General features: G+C 39.2%; 1 protein-coding gene across 1 annotated transcript in view; it reads right to left on the bottom strand.

Annotated features, from left to right (window-relative positions):
• Nucleotides 1-942: 942 nt before the first annotated feature.
• LOC140594006 (uncharacterized) overlaps nt 943-24,322 on the bottom strand; it is a 158,565-nt gene continuing 135,185 nt past the window's right edge. Inside the window, exons 37-40 of the mRNA XM_072722107.1 lie at nt 16,611-16,913; nt 15,260-15,474; nt 2,482-2,524; nt 943-1,528 (exon numbers count right to left, since the gene is read on the bottom strand). Coding sequence (XP_072578208.1) covers nt 2,500-2,524; nt 15,260-15,474; nt 16,611-16,913 — 543 coding nt within the window. The 3' untranslated portion in view covers nt 943-1,528; nt 2,482-2,499. The remainder of the gene's footprint in view (nt 1,529-2,481; nt 2,525-15,259; nt 15,475-16,610; nt 16,914-24,322) is intronic.

Raw genomic sequence — 24,322 nt, 5'->3', positions numbered from 1 at the left:
TTAATTGACTGTTTTGGTACAATAAACATTCTGGTCAACATCAGATTATTAGTAGTTAAGTGCCTGGGGGAGTCAAAGGTTCACAGATTTTCACTACAGAGTATCAGTGCCCCTATGCTCCACAGTATTCAAGGGTCAATTGCATTAGTGTTGATTTTCTGATTGGCAGGGTTGTACGGTAGCTATGTGGAATGTACTGACTTGCAGGATGAAAATGCTACAGGAATTGGGCATAATTTGACAATTTACTTCCAAAGTCCTGGGGGGAAAGTTCTTTTTCTTTATTTTTACTTTTCTCTAATTTTAAGACTGTTCTCAAAAAGTAAATAAAAAATAAACAGAAAAGGTAAAAAGCCTTAGGCAAATCTTATTTCACCATGAGGAAAGAGCTATGAATAAGTATTTAAAATTAAAATTATACACGGGTTTTTATGGCACTATAAAAATTGTATTACATGTACCACTGGTAGATAGCCTTAGCAGCAGTATATCAAAATGATGTCTGTCTAAATCCATAGGTCCAGTAATAAAAACTAAAATACAAAAAAAGCTATCAGTTAACACCACTGAAATATTGACAACTTGGTTGTTTGGGTGCTGTTTAAAAGGCTGGTACTTGGGGGATTCCTGGGTGGCGCAGCAGTTTGGCGCCTGCCTTTGGCCCAGGGCGCGATCCTGGAGACCCGGGATCGAATCCCACGTCGGGCTCCCGGTGCATGGAGCCTGCTTCTCCCTCTGCTTGTGTCTCTGCCTCTGTGTGTGTGTGTGTGTGTGTGTGTGACTATCATAAATAAATAAAAAATAAAAAAAAAATAAAAATAATAAAAATAAAAGGCTGGTACTTGGGCAGACTGAAGCATGCTAGTTTCCACTGCTTAAAAGTTCATCAGACGCCAAGAAACGTAGCTTAAAATAGTATATAAACTTTCATTACACACGATATAGCAAAATTTTCTTTAATAAAGATTTTTTTTAGCAGCAGTATATCAAAATGATGTCTGTCTAAATCCATAGGTCCAGTAATAAAAACTAAAATACAAAAAAAGCTATCAGTTAACACCACTGAAATGTTGACAACTTGGTTGTTTGGGTGCTGTTTAAAAGGCTGGTACTTGGGCAGACTGAAGCATGCTAGTTTCCACAGCTTAAAAGTTCATCAGATGCCAAGAAACGTAGCTTAAAATAGTATATAAACTTTCATTACACACGATATAGCAAAATTTTCTTTAATAAAGATTTTTTGTACAACAGACATTACTGGGAAACAAAATGCTTTAATTTTAATTGTTTTAACTTTAAATTAATTTTAATTAATTTTAACGTTTTAAAAGGAACTTTTTAAAAGTTAAAAAGTATCACTTTGTAAGTGATAAACTTTTACTATGTATCTTTCAGATCATATACTTTTTATTCAAAATCTCTACATATTCTCGTCATGCTTGCAGTACTAGATCTTGATTTACATTTGATTCATCAGTAGGTCCTAAAGGAGAGGATCTACAGAATCCTGCTTCTAATTCACGAGCAGCTGAAAAAGAGAAAGAATAATAATAGTCTTTATCTGAAATACTCTATAGTTAACTAGAAGTTAGTAAAAAATGTTAGAATCTTCTGAGTGTTAAGAATGAAAAATATCTACATGTAACTACAATATAAAATACAAGATTACTATTAAATCAAGTTTGCTCACGATTGCCCATTGAATTAATTACTACTGTGGATAAATACTAGAGCTTCTGGTTTTCTCATTACAAGATGAGATTGCAAGCTGATGGCACAGTCCACCCCTGAACAATCATATACTATCAACTGAAAAATCAAACAGGCAATTTCTAGAGTCAAATATACCACGACAGGTTTAAAACAAGACACTCTAAGAACCCACAGAAGGGACATCCTGGTTTTCTATCAATATTGTCTGCTTTTCGGTGGAGGGAATAGGTAGGCTGATACCTGAAAGATTACTCTCTGCAAAGCAGCTGAGTAGGGTAATAGCGACAGAGAAGGCTCAACAACGTGGCAAGAACCAAACTGATTTGGGTGTTTGTATTCCACGCTAAGGATTGGAATTTTACCCAATGGCAAACCAGTGGCTGGAGATTGAAATGTCACCTGTCAAGGGACAGCTATATGAACTATATAATTGCTTAATGAAGTATTACTAAGACAAGTCTGGTCTTTTTGGTCTTCCACCACTAGCAGAAACAAGAATTTGAGAACGCCCACATTTTCAGATTGACAGTTGAATAGCGATGGCACAAGTGAAAAGTGGTAACAGGCGCACAGACAGCAGATTTTTAAAAAAGGTATGAAACACGATGACCAAATGAGGAATAAGTCTGTTATTCATTATGTTTATGTTTTACATTTTTATTAGATATATCTAGACAAAATTTTAACAAGGGGAAGGGATGCCAGTTACTATTTGTGGTTTATTTTGGAAATTAATGACCATCTAAATTCATACATTTGGCAACATACCTTCTTTTAGTTCTCTAGTTATATTTTCTTCCAACTCCTGCATCTGAAATAAATCAAACGTTACTTACAATGTTTAAGTTAAACAAGAGACATTATTGTAAGAATTTTATTTTGCTTATGAAACGTGGTCTGAAAATGATACTTTTAGAGAGTAAAAGTTACGGATTGCTTAAATAGAAAGATAATCACATAGATAAATCCCTACTTAGTTTAAACTGGATAACTGAGAAGAAACCTATATTGCTGTTCAGAGGAGTCTAATAAAAAGTACAATTAATATTGATCGATTGAATATACAGAACTTCTGGAAGAAGAGGACGATGGTGGAGGAGTAGGAGACCCTAGTTTTGTCTGGTGTCTGGAATTCAGCTACATAGCTATCAAATCATTTGAACACCTGTGAACTCAGACAGTGAGCCAAGAAAAGAATTGTTGCAATTCTACAAATAGAACAGTGACCACTTTCTGCAAGGTAGGAGGTGTGGGGAAATGAATCCCAGGCATATATCTGAAGATAAACCATGGGGGCAGGGAGCCTCTGGAAGCCAGAAGGCAAGTCCTGGAAAGTGATATAGCAGCAGAGTGCACAACCAGAACTTTTAAGAAGTCTGTTCCAGTGAGGACATCCCTGTCTGAAAGGTGCTCAGGTGGCAACGGGGGGGGGGGGGGGGGGGGGGCAGCATACTAGGTGGGATGGACAGTGTGGTCTCAGGATCCCTGGGGGTCATAAAAAGATTGGGGGCGCCTGAGTATGGCAGTTGCCAAGGCATTTGAGCATGGAAGCCAGTTGCAATCAGTGAGCCCAGGAGTGAGCATTCAGCTCTGTGTTGCCATAAACCCCAAACCGAGGATCACTCAGATGACCACTCTCCAAGCAGGGGTCCAGCAAGTGGCAAAACTGGGCAAGACCTCCTCCTTCCCCCTGGAGGCGCAACGCGAATGGGGGCTACAGGGGTCTGCAAAGTTTGGAAAACCGAAAGGGGGTCGTGTGCTTGAGATAAAAATGCTTGGTCACAGGCTGGGTGAATACAGAGTGCAGACAGAAACCAGGGAGACACGCAGTTGGGAGTGAGATCTTTCAATTCCAGGGCTGGAGATTAGGAGGCCATCATTTTCATTCTCATCCTCTAAAGTTGCCCAGAAAGCCGTCAGGGAACAAAAGCCACAGAGAGCAATCTGAAGCTGCTTACCTGGCCTGGCCCCCTGGCAAGGATGGTGTAATCCCACCCTAAGCAAAGACACCTAAGAATCATCCCAACAGGCCTCTCCCCCAGGAGGTCAGCAACAACATCCAGCTGAGACCAACTTGACTCATCATAGAGAGCTGCAGAACTCCAGTGCTAGGGGCAAACAGTATATAGAATTCATGGCTATTTCTCATGACTCCTTTGTCTTTCGAGTTTAATTTTCTTTTTCCTTTTCAACCAATTTCATCGCTTATCAACTCTTTTACAATTTACCTTTTTACACTTACATTCAATCCTTTTACTGCATTTAGTAGTATAATTGTATATACGGAAGTTTTTCTCTCTGTACCATTTCGGGAAGTAGTTCCTTCTAAGAAATAGACTAAAATACAACCAGTATCTACTATACTGCTCTATTCACTTCATCTGTCTGATTATATTATTTTTAAAATCTATCTTCATATTTACAGTTAAATTCTATCCTTTCATTGCATTTAATTTTATTTTTGCATGTAATGAAGCATTTCATTTTTTACAATTTTGGGATGTAATTTCTTATAACAAAGAGACCAAAATATACATAGGATATGGTATATTGCTCGGTTCTGTTCAACTGCCTGATAATATCCTTTTTATATTTTGACTTTTAATTTCCATTTTTACACTTACGTTCTAGCCTTTCAGTGTATTTAATTTTATTTTTGTGTATATACAAGGTTGCCTCTTAACCATTTGGGGATGCAATTTCCTATCAAACAGACCAAAATACACATAGGATCCAGTGTACTGCTCTGCTCAGCTCTCTAGTTCTATTTTCATTTTTTTTTTTAATTTTTTATTTATTTATGATAGTCACAGAGAGAGAGAGAGAGGCAGAGACACAGGCGGAGGGAGAAGCAGGCTCCATGCACCGGGAGCCCGATGTGGGTTCGATCCCGGGTCTCCAGGATCGCGCCCTGGGCCAAAGGCAGGCGCCAAACCGCTGCGCCACCCAGGGATCCCCCTATTTTCACCTTTTAAATCCTTTTTGGTTTCGGGTCGCTTCTGATTTGTTTAGCATTTATTTCTCTGGGGTCATTCTCGATATTTTTCTATTCTGTTCTCTCACTCATCTCTTCTTCTCTGGACAGAATGACAAGATGGAAAAACTCACCGCCACAAAGAGAACGAGAGGTAGTGCTGACTGCCCAGAACCTAATCAGCATGGATATAAGTAGGAGGCTGGAGCGAGAGTTCAGAACAATGACCATCAAGATGATAGCGGGGCTTAAAAAACACACAGAGGACACTAAAGAATGCCTTTCTGGAGAAACAAAACAACTGATACCTAATCAAGTTGAGCTAAAAAAAGGCTAATCTTAGTGAGATGCAATAAAAAATGAAGGTTCTAAGTGCTAGGATAAATGGGGCATAACAGAAGTAGTGATATAGAAGACAAAACGATGGAGAATAAAGAAGCTGAGGAAAAGCGAGAGAAACAACCACTGGACTATGACAGGAGGATTTGAGAGATGAGTTGGTCCACACAGCAAAACAATGTTAGAATAATGGGGATCCCAGAGGAAGAGGGGAAGGAGGGGGCAGAAGGCATATTTGAGCAAATTATAGCAGAGATCTTCCCTCATCTGGGGAAAGATACAGGCACTCAAGTGCCAGGAGGCACAGAGAACCTTCCTCAAAATCAAAAAAACAGGTCAACATATCTCAACATATAATAGCAAAGCTTGCAAATTTCAGACACAAAGAGAAAATCCTGAAAGCAGCTTGGAACAAGAGGCCCTGAACCAAGAAGGAGAGAAATACTCGGCTGGCAGCAGATCTATCCAAAGAGACCTAGCAGGCCAGAGAGAGCTGGCCTGATATACTCAGGGTGCTCAATGAGAAGAATCTACAGCCAAGAATTTTATCCAGCAAGGCTCTCATTCAAAATAGAAGGGGAGATAAAAAGCTTCCAGGACAAACAGAAACTAAAAGAATTTGTGATCACTAAACCAGCCCTGCAGGAAGTGGTAAAGGGGAACCTTTAAGCAAACAGAGAGCCCAAAAGTAACACAGACCAGAAAGGAACAGACACAGTACACCCAAACACGGACTTTACACGTAATACACTGGCACTACATTCATATCTTTCCATCGTTACTCTGAATGTAAATAAGCCAAATGCCCCAGTCAAAACACACAGGGTATCACAGTGGATTACCAAAAAAAAAAAAAAAGCAAGATCCATCGATATGCTATCTGCAAGAGACTCATTTTAGACACAAAGACAACTCCAGATTGAAGGTGAGGGGGTGGAAAACCATTTATCATATTAAAGGACATTAAAAAAAAAAAACTGGAGTGGCAATCTTGATATCGGACAAGTTGGATTTTAAACCAAAGACTGCATTAAGAGATGAAGAAACACACTGTGCCATAATTAAAGGGTCTATCCAAAGAGAAAATTGAACCATTATAAGATTTAATGCCTCTTAAGTGGGAGCAGCCAACTACATAAACCAATTTTCTGTTAAGATTCATTTAGTTATTTGACAGAGAGAACAGAAGCAGGGGCAGCAGGAGAGGGAGCAGCAGACTCCCCACTGAACAGGGAGCCTGATCAGGGCTTGATCCCAGGACCCTGAGATCATGACCTGACCGAAGGCAAGGGCTTAACCGACTGAGCCACCCAGGCCACCTTATAAACCAATTAATAGCAAAATTAAAGGAACACATTGATAGTCATACAATAATAGTAGGCACTTTAACACACCACTCACTGTAACGGCCAGATCATCCAAGCAGAAGATCCACGAGGGCACAAGGGCTTTGAATGACACACTGCACAAAATGGACTTCACAGATATCTTCAGAGCATTCCATCCCACGGCAACAGAATACACATTCTTCTCGGGTGCACATGGAACATGTTCCACAGTAGATCTTGTACTGGGTCCTAAGTGAGGTCTCAACTGATACCAAAAGATTGGGATCCTTCCCTGCATACTTTCAGACCACAATGCTTTGAAACTGGAACTTGATCACAAGAGGAAATTTGGAAAGAATTCAAATACACGGAGGTTAAAGAATCAAACCAGGGAATTAAAGCACAATTTTAAAAACCTCATAGAAACAAACGAAAACGGAAACACAACTGCTCAAAACATCTGGGATGCAGCAAAGGTCATCGAAGTATATATGGGAAGAGGGAAGTATATAGCAATACAAGCCTTTCTCAAGAAACGAGAAAGGTCCTAAAGTACACAACCTAACCTTACACCTAAAGGAGCTGGAAAAGAACAGAAGATTAAAGCCTAAAACCAGCAGGAGAAGATCTTCATAAAGATCAGAGCAGAAATCAATGAAGTAGAAACCAAAGGAACAGTAGAACAGATCGATCAATGAAATCAGAAGCTGGTTCTTTGACAGAATTAATGAGATCGATAAACCGCTGGCCAGACTTTTCAAAAAGAGAACGGACCCAAAGAAATAAGATGGTGAATGAAAGAAGACAGATCACGACCAGCACCAGAGGAATAGAAACAACTATAAGAACACATTCTGAGCAACTACATGCCAACAAACTAGGCAATCTGGAAGAAATGGATCCCTTCCTATCAAAACTGAAACAGGAAGACACAGAAAACTTGAACAGACCCATAACCAGCAAGGAAATGGAAGCAGTCACCAAAAATCTGCCAACAAACAATGGTCCAGGACCGGGTGGCTTCCCAGGAGAACTCTACCACACATTCCAGGAAGAATTCACCTATTCTTCTGAAGCAGTTTATAAACAATAGAAATGGAAGGGAAACTTTCCAACTCTCTCTGTGAGGCCAGCATTACCCTGATCCCCAAACCAGACCAAGACCCCACCCAAAAGGAGAATTAAGGTCCAATATCCCTGATGAACATGGATGCCAAAATTCTCACCAAGACCCTAGCTGGGAGGATTCAACAACACATTAAAGGATTATTCACCATGTCCAAGTGGGATTTATGCCTGGGCTGTGAGGGTCATTCAACATCTGCAGATGAATCAACGTGATACACTACAGTAATGAAAGAAAGGACAAGAACCACAGGATCCTCTTAGCAGATGGCAGAAAAAGCACTTGACAAAGCGCAGCATCCTTTCTTGATCAATACTCTTCGCAGTGCAGGGAGGGAGGGAACATATCTCAAAATCATAAAAGCCATCTACGAACAGCCCACGCCCAGTCTCATTCTTAATGGGGAAGAACTGAGAGCTTTGCCCGTAAGGTCAGGAACACGACAGGGAGGTCTACTCTCACCCGTGTTGTTCGACATAGCCTCAGCAATTAGACAACAAAAAGAAATAAAAAGGCATCTGAATCAAGAAAGAAGTCAAACCCTCACTTTTTGCAGAGGACATGATATCGTATGTGGAAAACCCCAAAGACTCCACCCCAACATTGCTAGGACTCATAGAGGAATTGCGCAAAGCAGCAGGATATGAAATGCATGCACAGAAATCAGTGGCATTTCTATACACTAACAATGAGACGGAAGATAGAGAAACTGAGGAGTCCTTCCATGTACCGTTGCACTAAACAGTGTAAGATACCTCGGAATAAACCTACGCAAAGAGACAAGGATCTGCACTCTGCAGACGATAGGACATTCTGGAAAGAAATTGAGAAAGACATAAAGAACTGAAATCATTCCATGTTCGTGAATTGGAAGAACAAATATTGTTAAGATGTCTATGCTAGCTCGAGCAATCTCTACATTCAATGCAACCAACTTCTTTTCTTCTTCTTCTTCTTCTTCTTCTTCTTCTTCTTCTTCTTCTTTTTCTTAAAGAGTTTTAATTTATTTATTCATTAGAAACACACACACACACAGAGGCAGAGACACATGTAGAGGGAGAAGCAGGCTCCATGCAGGGAGCCCAACGTGGCACTCGATTCTGGGTCTCCAGGATCACGCCCTGGGCTGAAGGCAGCGCTATACCGCTGAGCCACCTGGGCTGCCCCCAACTTCTTTTCACACAGCTGGAGTAAATAATACTAAAATTTGTTTGGAACCTTAGAAGACCCCGAAGAGCCAAAGCTATGCTGAAAAAGGTAGCCAACGCTGGTGGCATTACAAGCCGGTCTTCAAGCTCTATTGCAATGCTGTGATCAACAGGACAGTATGGTCCTGGCACAAGAGCAGGCATGTCAATCAGTAGACTAGAAGACAAAACCCAGAAGTGGACCTGGACCCTCAACTCTATGGTCCACTCATCTTCAACAATACTCAAAAGAATGTCTAATGGAGAGAATACAGTCTCTTCCACAAATGGCATGGGAAACTCAGACCACCATATGTAGAAGAATAAAACTGGACCATTTTCTTACACCGTACACAAAAATAGACTCAAAATGGATGAAACACCCAAAGGTGAGACAGGAATCCATCAAAATCCTAGAGGAGAACACAGCCAGCAACCTCTGTGACCTCGGCTGCATCAACTTCTTGCTAGACATGTCACCAGATGCCAAAATGACCTACTGGGACTTCATCAAGATAAAACGCTTTTGCACAGCAAGGAAACAGTTGACAAAACCAAAAGACAACTGACAGGATGGGAGAAGGTATTTGCAAATGCCTTATCAGATAAATGGCTGGTATGCAAAGTCTATAAAGAGCTAATCAAAGTCAACACCCAAAGAAAGATAATCCAATGAAGAAGTGGGCAGAAGAAATGAAAGGACATGTCTCCAAAGAAGACATACAGATGACCAACAGACACAGGAAAACATGCTCTACATCAATTGGCACCAAAGAAATAGAAATCAAAATCACATTGAGTTTTTCCCCGTCACACCTTTCATAATGGCTAAAATTAGTAAGTCTGGAAATGACAGATGTTGGCGGGAATGCAGAGAAAGGGGATCCTCTTTAGATGCTGGTGGGAATGTAACCTGGTGCAGCGACTCTGGAAATCAGTACCAGAGGTTCCTCAAAGAGTTGAAAAAGGAGTTACCTATGTAAAACCCAGCAATTGCGCTAGAAGGTATGAATCCCAAAGATCATTTTGGTCGGCATCCAAAAGAGCACCCGCACCCATATGTTTATGCCATTAATATCCTCAATAGCCAAACTGAAAAGTATGGATGTTCTTTGAAAGAGGTATTCATAAGAAGACGTGATGTAGATATAAATAATCATATTTGTTTATTAGACTGAGAGAGGGAGAGGGACGGAGAGAGAGTACAGAATATTACTCAGCCAATAAATAGTGAAATCTTGGGACCCCTGGGTGGCTCAGTGGCTGAGAGTTGGCCTTTGGCTCAGGGCGTGATCCCGGAATCCTAGGATCGAGTCCCACATTGGGCTCTCTGCATTGAGCCTTTCCTCCTCCCTCTTGCCTCTGTCTTTGTGTGTGTCTTGTAAATAAATAAGTAAAATCTTAAAAAAGGAGAAGGAAATCTTGCCATTTGCAATGCTGTGATGCAACCAGAGGGGTTGATGGTTAGCAGAGTGAGTCCATCGGAAAATGACAATTATCCTATGATTTCACTCATATGTGGAATTTAAGAAAACAGAGTAGCATAGGAGAAGGAAAGGAAGAATAAAACAGGATGAAATCAGAGAGGGAAAGAAATCATAAGATACTCTTAATCATGGGAAACAATTCGTGGTTTGCTGTAGGTGAAGGGTGGGTAGGGTAAGTGGGTGATGGGCATTAAGGAAGGCACCTGATGGAATGAGCACTGGGTATTATATAAGACTGATGAATCTCTACCTCTGAAACTAAGAATAACATTAGAAGCTAATTAACTGTATTTAAATAAAAAATAGTCAAGAAACCAGTGGAACTAGGAACGTCAAATAAAAGAATATACAGAACTTCTGAAGGATCCTGTTTGATCTTGCTCCAAAAAGTGTAAAGAAGAGTCATTTTACACTTAAAGTAATACTTTGTGATTTTCAGAAAAAGTGCCCTTTATGAGAGTTTAATCAGCTGCTTAATAAATTATTCCTCAGAATGAGCTTCCCACTTTTGCACTTTTAGAATAACAGAATCTTAAGTTATATGTTGTATGCTTTGTTTGTCAGCACAGACTCTTAAATACATAAAACAAAGAAAGTGGGACTACATAAAGTCATGTGGAAACTCTGCTGGCAATACTGAGTAAAACTATTTTGTTATCTATATGCTGACTGATATACTTCTTTTCATGTGAATACAGAGATTTCAGAAAATCTGTTTGAGGAAAGGAAAAAATAGAAGCTAGCACCAGTTTTCCAACTTAGTTTCTCAATGATAAGTTTCTAGAATTAGAAACAAGGAAAAGAAATTTTAACTGTAACTTTGTTTCCTTTCTATGAATTAGGACTAATTTTTCAAACACCTGACTTACCTAGTTATCATTATCTACTTAATTATGAAATATTTGGGAATATTTCAAACTACCGTTGACCTTTGAGCAATACAGTGGTTAGGTGCGCTTACCCCTGTGCAGTCAAAACTCTGTATAATTTCTGATTCTCCCAAAATTTAATTACTTATAGCCTACTGGTGATGGGAAGCCTTACCAATGACACAGTCCGTGGACATTACATGTATTATATAATATGTTCTTAAAATAAAGTAAGCTAGAGGAAAAAAAGGTTATTGAGAAAAACGTAAGAGAAAATACAGTACAACCCAACAGCCAAGAAAGTCCATGTGTAGGCTAACTAGACCTGCAGCTTCAATTCCATGTTGGTCAAGGATCAAATGTGTATTACAAATATTCCCATCTAGAATGCTCTTACTTACACTTTTCTTATAAAAGGTATCCTCTCATTGAATTCCCAAAATAGGGTCTAAATAAGGTACTAAGTGGTGCCTAGGTGACTCAGTCACTCAAGTGCCTGCCTTCATTTCCTTAATGCAATTATCTTTTCCCCAAAAGCTCTTTTCCTAAATATTTGCTTCTGTGACCCTGGTTTATTTCCAGGTGAGAATTGAGTTAGATGGTAGAAATAGCTTGAAATCCATTAATAAAGAGAACATATTTGCAATTTTATTTATACTTTTCCATTTATCAAAAACATAGGAAGGTAAGAAAATTATACACATAAAAACAACGTATCAGCAAATTTTAATTCGAAGACTTAGTAATTCGAAGGGTTTTCTCATAACAGTTTGTTTCCAAACTACCAATCATAGAAATCTAAGGTTCCGTTGGGGATACTGTAGGATTGAGGGACAAAAGTCTAGAGCTGTAGTCGCATCTCTCTTTTAGCTACACAGCTCCACTTGCCTCTGTTTTGTATAATACAGTTTAATGCAAACAAAACTAAACAAAAACCAACAAAAAACCCAAAACAAAACAAAAGAAAAAGCAAATTAAGTTCTATTCTTTGAAAAAAATTTTTCCCCAAAGTTATCAAAGTCACTACTTCAGTCAAAGTCCCTAATTTTACATAAGAGACAAGAAGGCCTCAGAAAGATTGCAGTTTGCCTCAGGTCAAAAGACCAAAGAGTTGCAGGCCAGGAATGTGCTTTAGGTCCTCCTGAGCCGAGGGTTTTTATGCCAGTTACTTCATCATCTTCAGGAAAAATACCTACATTTTTAACTATAACTGACTGAAAATGAACACCTAAAAGTTTGTCATGTGGCTCCATAATGTCTAGGCATGAGGCACAAAACAGCTTTCTAATTAAATTATAAATTTTAAAGTCTAAAGTCTAAAGTCTGAAGTCTAATTTAAATTATAAATTTTAAATTACAATGTAAAATTATAAATTTTGAAGTTTTATGAATAAAAATACAGCAATGGAAATGATCTTAACTCCTATTAGGAACAGTTAATAGGCTGCATTTATAAGCACAAATTTTTTAAACCACAAGACATGGAACTTGAAGGAGAAAATCTTTAGTTGAACCAACAAGTTTGAAATGGAGGAAACTCTTCCTGGAAAGAAATATTCTTTTCCTCCAGATAAAACTTGGCTTACCAAAGTCAATCAACAAATGAGTTATCTATGTTGTGGATTATTAAACACAAAACAGATTTCTCTTTACCACCTAGTATGCTCTGTCCAACCTCTCATCATTATGAGAGTTGGTATGTACAAAAGACATGACTAACTTTAATTTAAATCCAGTCAGAAGTTAGAGGTAAACCGTCATTACCCACGTGTGGACTTATCTCTACCTTCCTCACAGCAGGAAGGGAGATTTACCTAACGAGCGAATTGGGGAGAAGGCACTAGGCAGTGCTTATGAGATTCCAAATCTCTTTTTTGAAAAGATGTGCTTGCTCCTGGTAACATGAATTCAGGTCTGCTCTCATCTTCGTGGGATGGGCATCAAACATTTGTTTCCTCCATTTACAACTGCGTGGGGAAGTGCCTAATTTGGGATAAAGAATTGGGAAGCCCGCTGTGGCTACATACCCACCCAAACCACATCCTCCAATCCGTTAGCATGTATTAGTAACAAAGCTACTAGTTTTTATCTCCATCTGCCTGACTCCTGTGCTCTGAACTCCGAAAAAGAAGAACACTGTCATCTGCCACCTACATCTGCCACCTACCCCACCACAGCTCCAATGAGAGAAATGACCAGACAATACTTCAAAAAATGTTTCTTCTTGCTTGACTTTATAACTAACATTCATTGTTCAAAGCAACATATTTTGAAGAGGGAAAAGCTGGAAAGAACAGTTTTAGAAACAAGCAGAGAAAGTCAGACAAAACGAGGAGGCAGAGGAGTATGTTCCAAATGAAAGAACAAGGCCACGAGACAAAACCTCAGAAAAATAACGAAATGAAACAGAGATGAGGAGTCTACCTGATAAAGAGTTCAAAGTAACTGTCACAGAGATGCTCAGCAAACTTGGAAGAATGGACAGATTCAGTGAGAACTTCAACAAAAAGAAAATATATAAAAGAACCAATTAGGGCTGAAGAATACAATAACTGAAATGAAAAATACACCAGACACAATCGACAGCAGATTAAAAGATGTGAAGAACAGATCAGCAATCTGCAAGACAGGGTAGTAAAAATCATCCAATCTGAAAAGCAAAAAGAAGAATTTGAAAAATTAAGATAAAGGGACCTCTGGAACAGCATCAAGTGTAATAAAACTCACATTAGAGAGGTCTCAGAAAAAGAAGAGAGAAAAGGGTGAAGAACTTATTTGAAGAAAGAATACCTAAAAACTTCCCTAACCTGGGGAAGAAAACAGACCTCCAGGCCCAGGAAGCATTGACAGTCCCAAATAAAAGGAACCCAAAGAGTTTCACACCAAGACACATAATAACAAGTCAAAAATTAAAGATAAAAGGAGAATCTTAAAAGCAGGAAAAAAAAAAAAAAAGAAAAGCAATTAGTTACATAAAAGCGAACCACTACAGGGATATCAGTGGGTTTTTCAGCAGAAATTGTGGCATGCGCTCTGGAAAACTGCATGGAGGTTCCTCAAAGACTTAAAAATAGATCTGCCCTACGACCCAGCAATTGCACTACTGGGGATTTATCCCAAAGATACACATGCAGTGAACGCCAGGACACCTGCACCTCGAAGTGTATAGCAGCAATGTCCACAGTAGCCAAACTGTGGAAGGAGCCTCGATGTCCATCGAAAGATGACTGGATAAAGAAGATGTGGTCTATGTATACAACGGAATATTACTCAGCCATTAGAAATGACAAATACCCACCATTTGCTTCAACGTGGATGGAACTGGAGGGTATTATGCTGAGTGAAATGTGTCAATCGGAGAAGGACAAAAACATTATGTGGTCTCATTCATTTGGGGAATATAAAAATTAGTGAAAGGGAATAAAGGGAAAGGAGAGAAAATAAGAGTGAAAATACCAGTGAGTGTGACAAAACATGAGAGACACCTAACTCTGGGAAACGAACAAGGGGTAGTGGAAGGGAAGGTGGGCGGGGGGGGGGGGGTTGGGGTGACTGGGTGATGGGCACTGAGGGGGGGCACTTGGCGGGATGAGCACTGGGTGTTATGCTAAATGTTGGCAAATTGAACTCCAATAAAAAAAACTTTTTAAAAAACTTTTAAAGTAGGGTTGGAAAGATGCAGGTATGTGAATCTGCTTTTTCCACTATAAATTTTATGAAGTTTAAATATAGATATGTATTCCCAATGAAAATTTAGTGTCCTAATTGAAATACACCATAATTGTAAAATACATCCTGGATTTCTAAGACTTCGAATGATAAAAATCTGAAATATCTCAGTAATAATTTTATATTGATCACAAGTTGAAAGGATTTTTTTTGATGTATTGTGTTAAATAAAATATATCAACTTTTAAAAAATAATACGCTGTCTAAATTATAAAGTTTTAAACAATTAGTTTGTAAAGACAACAAGCTCGAGTAACTGAAAATATTAACGGGAGAAAGTCATATAAAACCCAAATATAAAAGAAAAAAAGAAAAAGGAGGAGAGAGGCAAACTATCCTGGATGAACATAAAATGGTAAGTTTATTTACAAACGTTATTTTCCAAAACTATACTGTCCAGTTGGCTTTCATTTCCTACTCATCTCATGAACCCATCTCCATAAAAATTATGCTTTAGAGGCAAATTAATAAGCTAAATCTATTTTCATTGATTCTGTTTTAACTTACTTGCTCAGTTCTTCTGCCAATGACATTCGCATTTTTGATTCTTGTAGGTAGAGTTGCCTGTACTTTTCCAATTCAATTTCAAGTTCCTGAGAATTTCTTATTTTGGATTGAAATTCAGATTCCAGTTCTTCGATTCTGAGTGCCATTTGACTTCTTATTGAAGCATCATGACTTTCTCTAAACTGTTCTAACTTTTCTTGGCATGCTGCTTGTGTCTAAAGCAAATTAAAAGCACAGTTTTAAAACACCTAAAACTTGAGTAATTATAGTATATTTCTTTCCTTTAGTTGGGAATCAATGATTCAGAGAGCAATTTTAAATGTGGAAAAAAACCTGAAGTGTAAAATATTTATCATCAATGTCACCTGAATTAAATCTGAATGATAAAGTTTAATCATTCTTATATTAGTACTCATGCAATCTGATACTTCAAAGAACAAGAGAATCAATTAAAAATTTTAAAAAGTGCATAATACAACTTGAGAATACCCGTTTCTTGATTTCTGCTCAGAGCATGTTCTCAGTCAGGGGTCCTGAGGCTAAGCCCTGTGTCACACCCAGTATGGAGTCTACCCCAGATTCTTTCTCTCTCTCTCTCTCCCCCCGCCCCCCCGTGCGGATCCCCCTGCTCATGCTCAATAAATAAATAAGGAAATAAATAAATAAATGAAATCCTCAAAAAGAATAACCCAGGAATGGAACATGGAGCCCAATGCAGGGCTTGATTTCACAAACCTGAGACCAAGACCTGAGCTGAGATCAAGAGTCTGCTGCTTAACCAACTGAGCCACCCAGACACTCCATGGTAAAAGTTTTATTTATTTATTTATTTGGGAAAAGTTTTAAATCACAATTTTTTTCTTTTCCTTTTAATAGTCTTGTTTCAGGGAATCCCTGGGTGGCTCAGTGGTTTAGCACCTGCCTGCAGCCCAGGGCACCAGCACTGCCTTCATCCCAGAATGTGATCCTGGAGTCCCGGGATCAGGTCCCACATCAGGCTTCCTGCATGGAGCCTGCTTCTCACTCTGCCTGTGTCTCTGCTTCTCTCTCCCTCTCTCTGTGTATCTCCTGAATACATACATAAAATCTTATTAAAAAAAAATAGTCCTGTTTCATACAAACTGGTCATAAAAATAAAATGATTCTCTCCTGAGAATCATTCTGAAAGATCAGTTAAGTGAGAATAATGATGAAAACTGAAATCTTTGCAGGGAGGAACGAATGGCTCCAGAAATCTGGAGGAACAAACAGATTGCTGTAAAGGAAGCAGAGGAAACATACACAACGCATATAACCAAAGTGTACTTTGTAGTGAAATAAATGAAAGCATATCACAGATCAGTAAATTTACCTGTAAAAATCGATTCACTTCTTTTAATTTTTCTTCTACAATCAGTCTTACTCTCCGGTCAACCTCCTGTTTAATCTCCCATTTATACTTTTCTACTTGACTGCGTTCTACCACACTGACTTCTACATGACTTCTGAGGTTTACTACTTTTTGTTCCAACATTTTTATCATCTGTTTTAGTTTTTCACATTTCCTCTCTGTTGCTTTCATAGATAATAGCTCCTGTTGAAGAACTTGATTTTTTGCATCCAGGTGTAGACATCTTGAAGATTCAGTTTCCAGTCTTGCTCTAAGATCACCAATCTGCATGAATAGAACAATACAGTTTGGAAATGGAGTGAAATTAGTTTAACTCAAAACTATAACCAACATTTTAAAAAACATTTTATTTTTAAGTCTCTGCACTGAACCGTAGGCTCGAATTCGTAACGCCAAGATCAAGAGTAATATGCTCTACTGACTGAGTCAGCCAGGTGCTTCCATTTTAAAATGAATTCATTTGCAATAAAATATAATCTATATTGTAGTAGAGTCTTAGCATGTGGAACCCTGAAGCACTTAGAAAATTAAGAACAAAGTTAAAACCACTAGGAGTTACTTTAAAAGATCTCTGCTATCATTGTCTTTGCCACACAACATTTGTACTTCATTTTATGCTTTTATTTTTTCTATGACTGCTTCAGATGTTTCCTCCATAAAATAACTGTAAGTCACCTCTTAGTGTAAAGTCTCTTATATAGGCAAATTGAATTCAAATAAAATATTAAAAAAGAAAGTCTCTTGCCCCTTCCCCCATCCTAACACACCATAATTTTTCAAAACTATTTATTCATGAGACACATAGAGAGAGGCAGAGATATAGGCAGAGGGACAAACTCCACAGGGAGCCCGATGAAGGACTCGATCCCAAGACCCTAGGATCATGCCCTGAACCAAAGACAGATACTCAAACCACTGAGCCACTCGGGTGTCCCAATGAATACTCCCATTAATTTTTAAGAAGTTTTAGTAATATCATATTGACTTATGTAGGTCTGAACCAATAAATGCTTCCTAAGAGAAGACTCTGAAAATAAGACTCTAATTATTCAATCTATAAATACTGATTTTAATGCCACAAGCCTTTTTCTGAATGACAAATGATTTACATTAATCATTTGGGATTTACATTCCCAGGAGAAATGATTCTCAGAATCCACACCTCTCAGTATAAAAACTTAGTGAGATGAACCATATACTTTTGGACAAAAAACCCCCACCTAATTGAATAGTACTATCTTATAATCCTGTTACTTCCCACAAAACAAGGGAACATACTAAGCACCAAAAACAACCGCCGAAAAACCTGACAGAGTTTCAGTGATGCTGAATTGGGAAGAACTTCTTTCTTCTGGATATGATTGATGAGACAGGGTGAGTGGATGTGGTGGTTTTATAAATTCTTTGACACTTCTCCCATGATAATTCCTCCCCTTAAAATGTGCTGACCTTAGTAACTGGTTTCCAGTGAATAGAGTTCGGCAGAACTGCTGTGCGATTTTTAAGGCTAGGTTAAAGAATGTGATACAGCTTCCATTGACATTCTTCTTCTAGGGAAACCAACCCTTAGAATCTAGCTGCTGTGGGGAAGCTCAGGCCACCTGGTGTGTCTTCATGTAGAAATTTCAGCTGAGACTGACCCAGCTAACGTCCTTGCCAAAAGCCAGCCTCAACAGCCAAACATTTGCATGAACATGATTTTAGATGATTCTAGTCCCCAGCTTCCAGTCATCTCAGCTGACACCAAATGAAGAAGAAATGAGTTGGCCTTACTCAGCTTTGCCTAAACTAAACACTTGTGAACCAAATAAATGCTGTTTTGAGCAACTAGGTTTTGAGGTGGTTTATTATGCCACAATACATAACTGGCACAGATACTGATACTAAACTTGGGGTGCTGCCATTAAGAAATTTAAACCTGAACCTCCTTTGAACACAGAGGTAGGTAGAAACTGAAAGGATGTAGGGAAGAGTAAGAATGAAAACCAAAAGGGCTTCCAACAGACTGTTAATGGAAACCTGATGGCCCTTGAAGAGGCTGACAGCAAAGGTTCCAGGCAAGTGAAGAAAATGACACTAGAGGAAAAGGAACTCGCACCACAAGCCACTTGAAAGTAAAACGGACACAAAAGATAAACTAAACAAGGTCTATGCAGTATGAAAGACCCGGACTAACTGGGTTCAAATATTTTTTCCACATTTATAGCCTTTCCATATGCTGAATTGTCAAATAATGCTAAAATAAAGAAATGCATTCTGGGGCAAGAGCAAATCCGGGAAAACATGGCCTATGGATGAAGCCAAGAGTATAAAACCTTTTCTTAAGACCTCAGAAGGATTTCAGGTATGCCTCAAATTTCTTTAAGGATCTTAAGAGTATGAGCTTCACAGGAGAGCCCAGTTGAAAAGTTTATCTCAAAAAGACCCGGGAGAGTGGCTTTTCTACTGACATAAAATCAATCCATTGATTTTCACAGAAAAACTCAAGAAGTTAAGAAAATTATAGCATCAAAAACACTGTTTGCGAGCTTGGACTAAAAGAGACCTGGATAGCACAGACTGAAAATAGGCCTTAGGGTCTTAGAAGTCCCCACAGGGAAGCAGCAGGCTGAAAACACAGCTGCAAACACAGGTCATTTCTTTAAGGACAGAACCAAGAGCTCAGAGAGGATAGACAGCAAAGAGCCACGGAGAAAAATTTCCATGGTTCAGACTAAGTCTGACTGGAAAACGGACAGCATGCATCAGGCTGCATTTCAAACCTGCTATGGACTAATGTGATTTCCATCTTCTTTCTGAATGGAAGAGTCTTCAGCAAGTTACCAGAATGTTGTGTTTTCAATAGTAGAGAACTGTTCTCTTTAATTCTCAAGTCTTCATTCCTATTGAGAGAACCTGCACTCAAGGGACTAAAATTTAGACAACATAACCCTGGCACCTTACCCCCCTGCACCTGATTAAGATGGCAAGATCTTGGACTCCCTCCTGAACGCGATGCCATGATAACTGAGATTTCTGGGAGGTACTGGGAGGAGGTGAGTGTATTTTTCATGTGAAAGGAATACAGAACACTGTGGCCGGTGGGTAAATTACACTAAAAATTGTGTTCTTCATGTGTTCGTAGGTGTTCCAGTATTCCATTAAGACAAAACAAAAAGACTGTGGGCTAACCTTAGTGACTTGCTACTAACGAACAGAATATGGTGAATGTGATGTTGTGTGTATTCCAAGGCTAGGCTACGAAAGGCAACACAGCTTCTGCCCTGTTCTGTATCTCACTCAGCCTGCTTACTTAGAATTTAGCCCCTCCTCTTGTGAGGAGGCTCAGGCCACAAAGAGAGTCCAGGTGTGCCAGTGTAAGCATTTTGGCTGCCTGCCCTAACTATAATTGTAGGCAACAGCCAGCATCAACACCACCAGACATGAACTTTTTCTCTTGGTTTTTCCCCATTTAGGAGGACATCATCTGTGCATTTTTTCATATATTCCCTTTATTATGTTGAGGTATGTTCCCTCTTAAACCTACTTTGTGGAGGGTTTTTATCATGCATGGATATTGTACTTCATCAAATGCTTTTCCTACATCTATGGAAATGATGATGATTCTTCTCCTTTCTTTTATTAATAGGGTGCATCACACTGATTGATTGGCAGATACTGAATCACCCGTGTAACCCAGGAATAAATCCCATTTGATCATGGTGGTGATTTTCTTAATGTATTGTTAGATTCAGTTTGCTACTATTTTGTTAAGGATTTTTGCACTAGAAAATTGGCCTGTAATTCTCTTTGTGGTGTCTTTATCTGGTCTTGGTATCAGGGTAATGCTGGCCTCATCAAATGAAATTGGAAGTTTTCCTTCCTCTTCTGTTTTTTGGGACAGTCTGAGAAGAATGCATACTAACTCTTTCTTTAAATGCTTGGTAGAATTTGCCTCTGAAGCCATCTGGTCCTGGACTTATGTTTGTTCCAAGTTTTTGGATGAGTGATTCAATTTCTTGGCTGCTTAGCGTCCTGTTCTACTTTCTTCCTGCTTCAGTTTTGGTAATTTATATGTTTCTAGGAACTTATCCATTTCTTCTAGGTTGTCCAATTTGTTGGAATATATTTTCATAATATTCTCTTATAATTGTTAGGATTTCTGCAGTGTTGGTTATTCTCCTCTGTCATTTGTGATTTTATTTGGGTCCTTTCCCTTTTCTTTTTGAGAACTATGGCTAGAGCCTTATCAATTTTATTAAATTTTTCAAAGAACCAGCTACTGTTGATCTGTTCTATTTTTATTTGTGTTTAGTTTCTGTATCATTTATTTCCACTCTAATATTTTTTAAAGATTTATTTGTTGGGGCGGAGGGGGGCAGGGGCAAAGGAAAAGGGAGAGAGAAAGAATCCTCCAGTAGACTGAGGTTGGAGGCTGAAGCAGACCTCAATCCCAGGACCCTAAGAACGTGACCTTAGCCAAAAGCAAGAGTTGGCCAGTTAACCAACTCAGCCACCCAGGACCCCTATTTTTCCTCTAATTTTTATTATCTTCTTCCTTCTGCTGGCTTTAGGTTCATGTGTTGTTCTTTTTCTAGCTTCTTTAGGTGTAAGGTTAGGTTGTTTGGAGATTTTTTTTTTTTTTTTTTTGCTTCTTGAGGTAGGCCTGTATTGCTATATATACTATCCTCTTAGAACCACTTTGGCTGCATCTCAAAGGTTTTGGACAATTGTGTTTTCATTTTCATTTGTTTCCATGTATTTTGAAATTTCTTCATTTATTTCCTGGTTGGCCCACACATTGAATAGTAGGATGTTATTTCACCTCCATGTATTTGTGGTCTTTTCGGACGGTTTTTTTTTTTGTAGTCCACTTATAGTTTCATAGTATTGTGGTCAGGAAAGGTGCATGGTAGGACTTCAACCTTTTTGTACTTCCTAAGTCCTGTTTTGTGGCCTAATATATGATCTAGTCTAGAGAATATTCCAGATCTGTATTCTAATTTCATTTATTGCACTCTTCATCTCCGTTTCTTTTTTAACTCTTTTATCTCTGTTGTAAGGGTCTCACTGATGTCTTCCACCATTCTTTACTCAAGTCCACTGAACATCCTTAGGGTCACTGCTTTAAATCCTCCACCAGGCACGTTACTTCTATCTCTCTCACTTAGATCTCTGGCCCTGTGGCATTATCCTGTTCTTTCGTTTGAGATAAATTCCTCTGTCTTCTCATTTTGTCTAGGTCTCTGCCAGTTTCTCTGGGTTAGAAAAGCCAGTTATGTCACTTGTTCCTGAAAGTAATGGACCACTGAAAATGGTCCCGTAGTGCCCAGAGCCTGGTGCTTCAGGGAGGGTCTCCAGGGTGTGCGGCATGCACTGTGCTACTTGGTTCTGGCTCCTCTATCCCTCAGGCCAGTCATCTGAGAGATAGGCTCTCAGTATCTGCTGCGGGCAGTGTTTGGTACTTGGCCTGAATCTAGCAGGTTTTAACTAGCTTGCGAAATGAGACCTGTCACACTCCACTGGAACTGAGACCCTGCAAAACTCTGGTCGGGACACATGGTGTCAGGCAGGGGTTTGTACTGGTCTTCTGGGGGAAGGGCTTGCTGTGCTGGAACCTAGGCAGGCATGATCGAAAAGGGCAGTTCCCCTGGAGTACAAACGGGTGGTGGTTGGTGTAAGCAAGTTAGGCAGCTGGTGTCAGGTGGCACTGATTCCCACAGGTGGCTCTGTGTTTGTGCAGGGCCAGGGGAGGGAAATGCCACCAGCCAGCTATGCTGTGTGCCTCTCTCCAAGCATAGTGCCCTACAGATTCTACCCCCACCAAGCCCAATAACCTTTAAAATTCCAGGCTTTAAGCCCCCCATATTTGCAAGAACTGAGGAAATTCAGCCACTCTCCTTTTCCAAGCCAGTGGCTATGTGCATTCCCAGGTGTTCTTCTCTCCTGCCCTTCCCTGGGGCCACTACTCCCTCCCATCTGCTGCACATAGGATCTCTTTCTCTTCTAAACTATGTCTCTGTACTTCCGACTTTCTCCAAAGTGGCCTCTTCTCTCTCTTTAGTTGAGGCCTTTGTTCTGTCAGTAGTTAGGTAGATTTCTGGGGTATGTAGGATGAGTTGATAGGTATCTAGTTGTATTAGTGGGACGAGGTGAGTCTAGGCTCCTCCTACCCTGCCACCATCTTCCTTTCTCTAAGACGTTTTTCTAAAGAATCCCTTCTATTACAAATTATTAATACTAGGCAAGAACTCCTCTTTTAAATTTGCCCTCAAGTTACGGGAGAAAAAAGACTGGCAAGCAGAGAGACATATAATTTGAAGCATAACAGCTGAACAACTAGTAAAAGTTTAATAAGCAAAATGGAACCTTTTATCTGATTTCAATTAACTGCAATTCTAAAAGAAAGAGGCAGCACTGAGTGCTTTTAAATCAATAATCTTCATTCTCCCTTCATCAGTGATGAAATAAGGAGAACATTATGGAATAATTTCTAATCTTTTCGTTAGCAAAACAAATGTATTGTCCTTTGGCACACTTAAATGTAATTTCTCTTTTATCTTACTGCAAGCTTATTTCTCAGGGGAGGTAAGTAAGACTATCTCATCTTTATATATCGTACTAGAATGCTTCCCCATATCATACAGGTTCACTTTGAAAATTTTTTTGTGATTCAAATTGCTCGCCTACTATTGGTCTCTGATAATTTGATTATTTTAAAAAACATTTAATTTATTTATTCATGAGAGACACAGAGACAGACAGAGGCAGAGACACAGGCAGCGAGAGAAGCAGGCTCCATGAATGGAGCCTGACGTGGGACTCAATCCTGGGTCTCCAGGATCACGCCCTGGGCTGAAGGCAGCACTAAACCACTGAAGCACCCGGGCTTCCCTGATAATTCAATTAAATGCAACAGGATATTTTACAGGTGTATTCTTGACATAATGTAATGAAATGTTTATTCCATTAATTATGTATTGACCTATCAAAGTACAGCTATGCATATCTTTCTATTTCAGTAAAAGAAGATGGATACAGGCAACTGTGTTTTTCAAGAATGCAGGATCTGTGCCAAGAACAGGATCAGCGCCAGTGTTGTATGCACAAGAACCAGGTCAAAAGAGTATCTAATTGTGAACTTTAAGATGATGGATTAGCAAGACTTCCAAACAGGAAGGCTGATAGCCCAGAGTTAATCTTTTATATCCTAGAGGGTGAAATCTATGGATGGGTCTATGCATTATAACAAGGTAATAAAACACAACGAAGTAAATAGTAGACAGTGGATCCTACAACCAAGATTTGATGGAAATGGATGGGGGAGGCACTGAGTGAGACACTACCGGTATTACTGGAGGAGAGAAACGGGACTCTATCTTTCTGAGCCTGGCTTCTCATTGTGTCAGGTAGTCAGCAAGGCATAAGCTGGCAAAAGGCTCCTTCAAAAAGTATAAGTCTTTACAGGAGTAAAGTTAGGTCCTACTACATTGACTTTTTATTATTACATAAATGAGTAGTAATTTGCAAGAGGACTAGGAAAGCATTCTCATAAAATTTGATTTGGTAGTGGCGTAAGGATAGACATATATAGGTCAATGTATTAGAATTGAGAATCTAAAAATAAACTCTCAAATTACGGTGGATTGATTTTCAACAAGGGTGTCGAGACAATTAAATGGATTAAGAATAGT

The sequence above is a fragment of the Vulpes vulpes genome, chromosome 9 (assembly GCF_048418805.1).
Source record: "Vulpes vulpes isolate BD-2025 chromosome 9, VulVul3, whole genome shotgun sequence".
Lineage (NCBI taxonomy): Eukaryota > Metazoa > Chordata > Mammalia > Carnivora > Canidae > Vulpes > Vulpes vulpes.
Note: the sequence above shows the minus strand (reverse complement) of the source record. Positions and strands in the feature narration are given on the sequence as shown.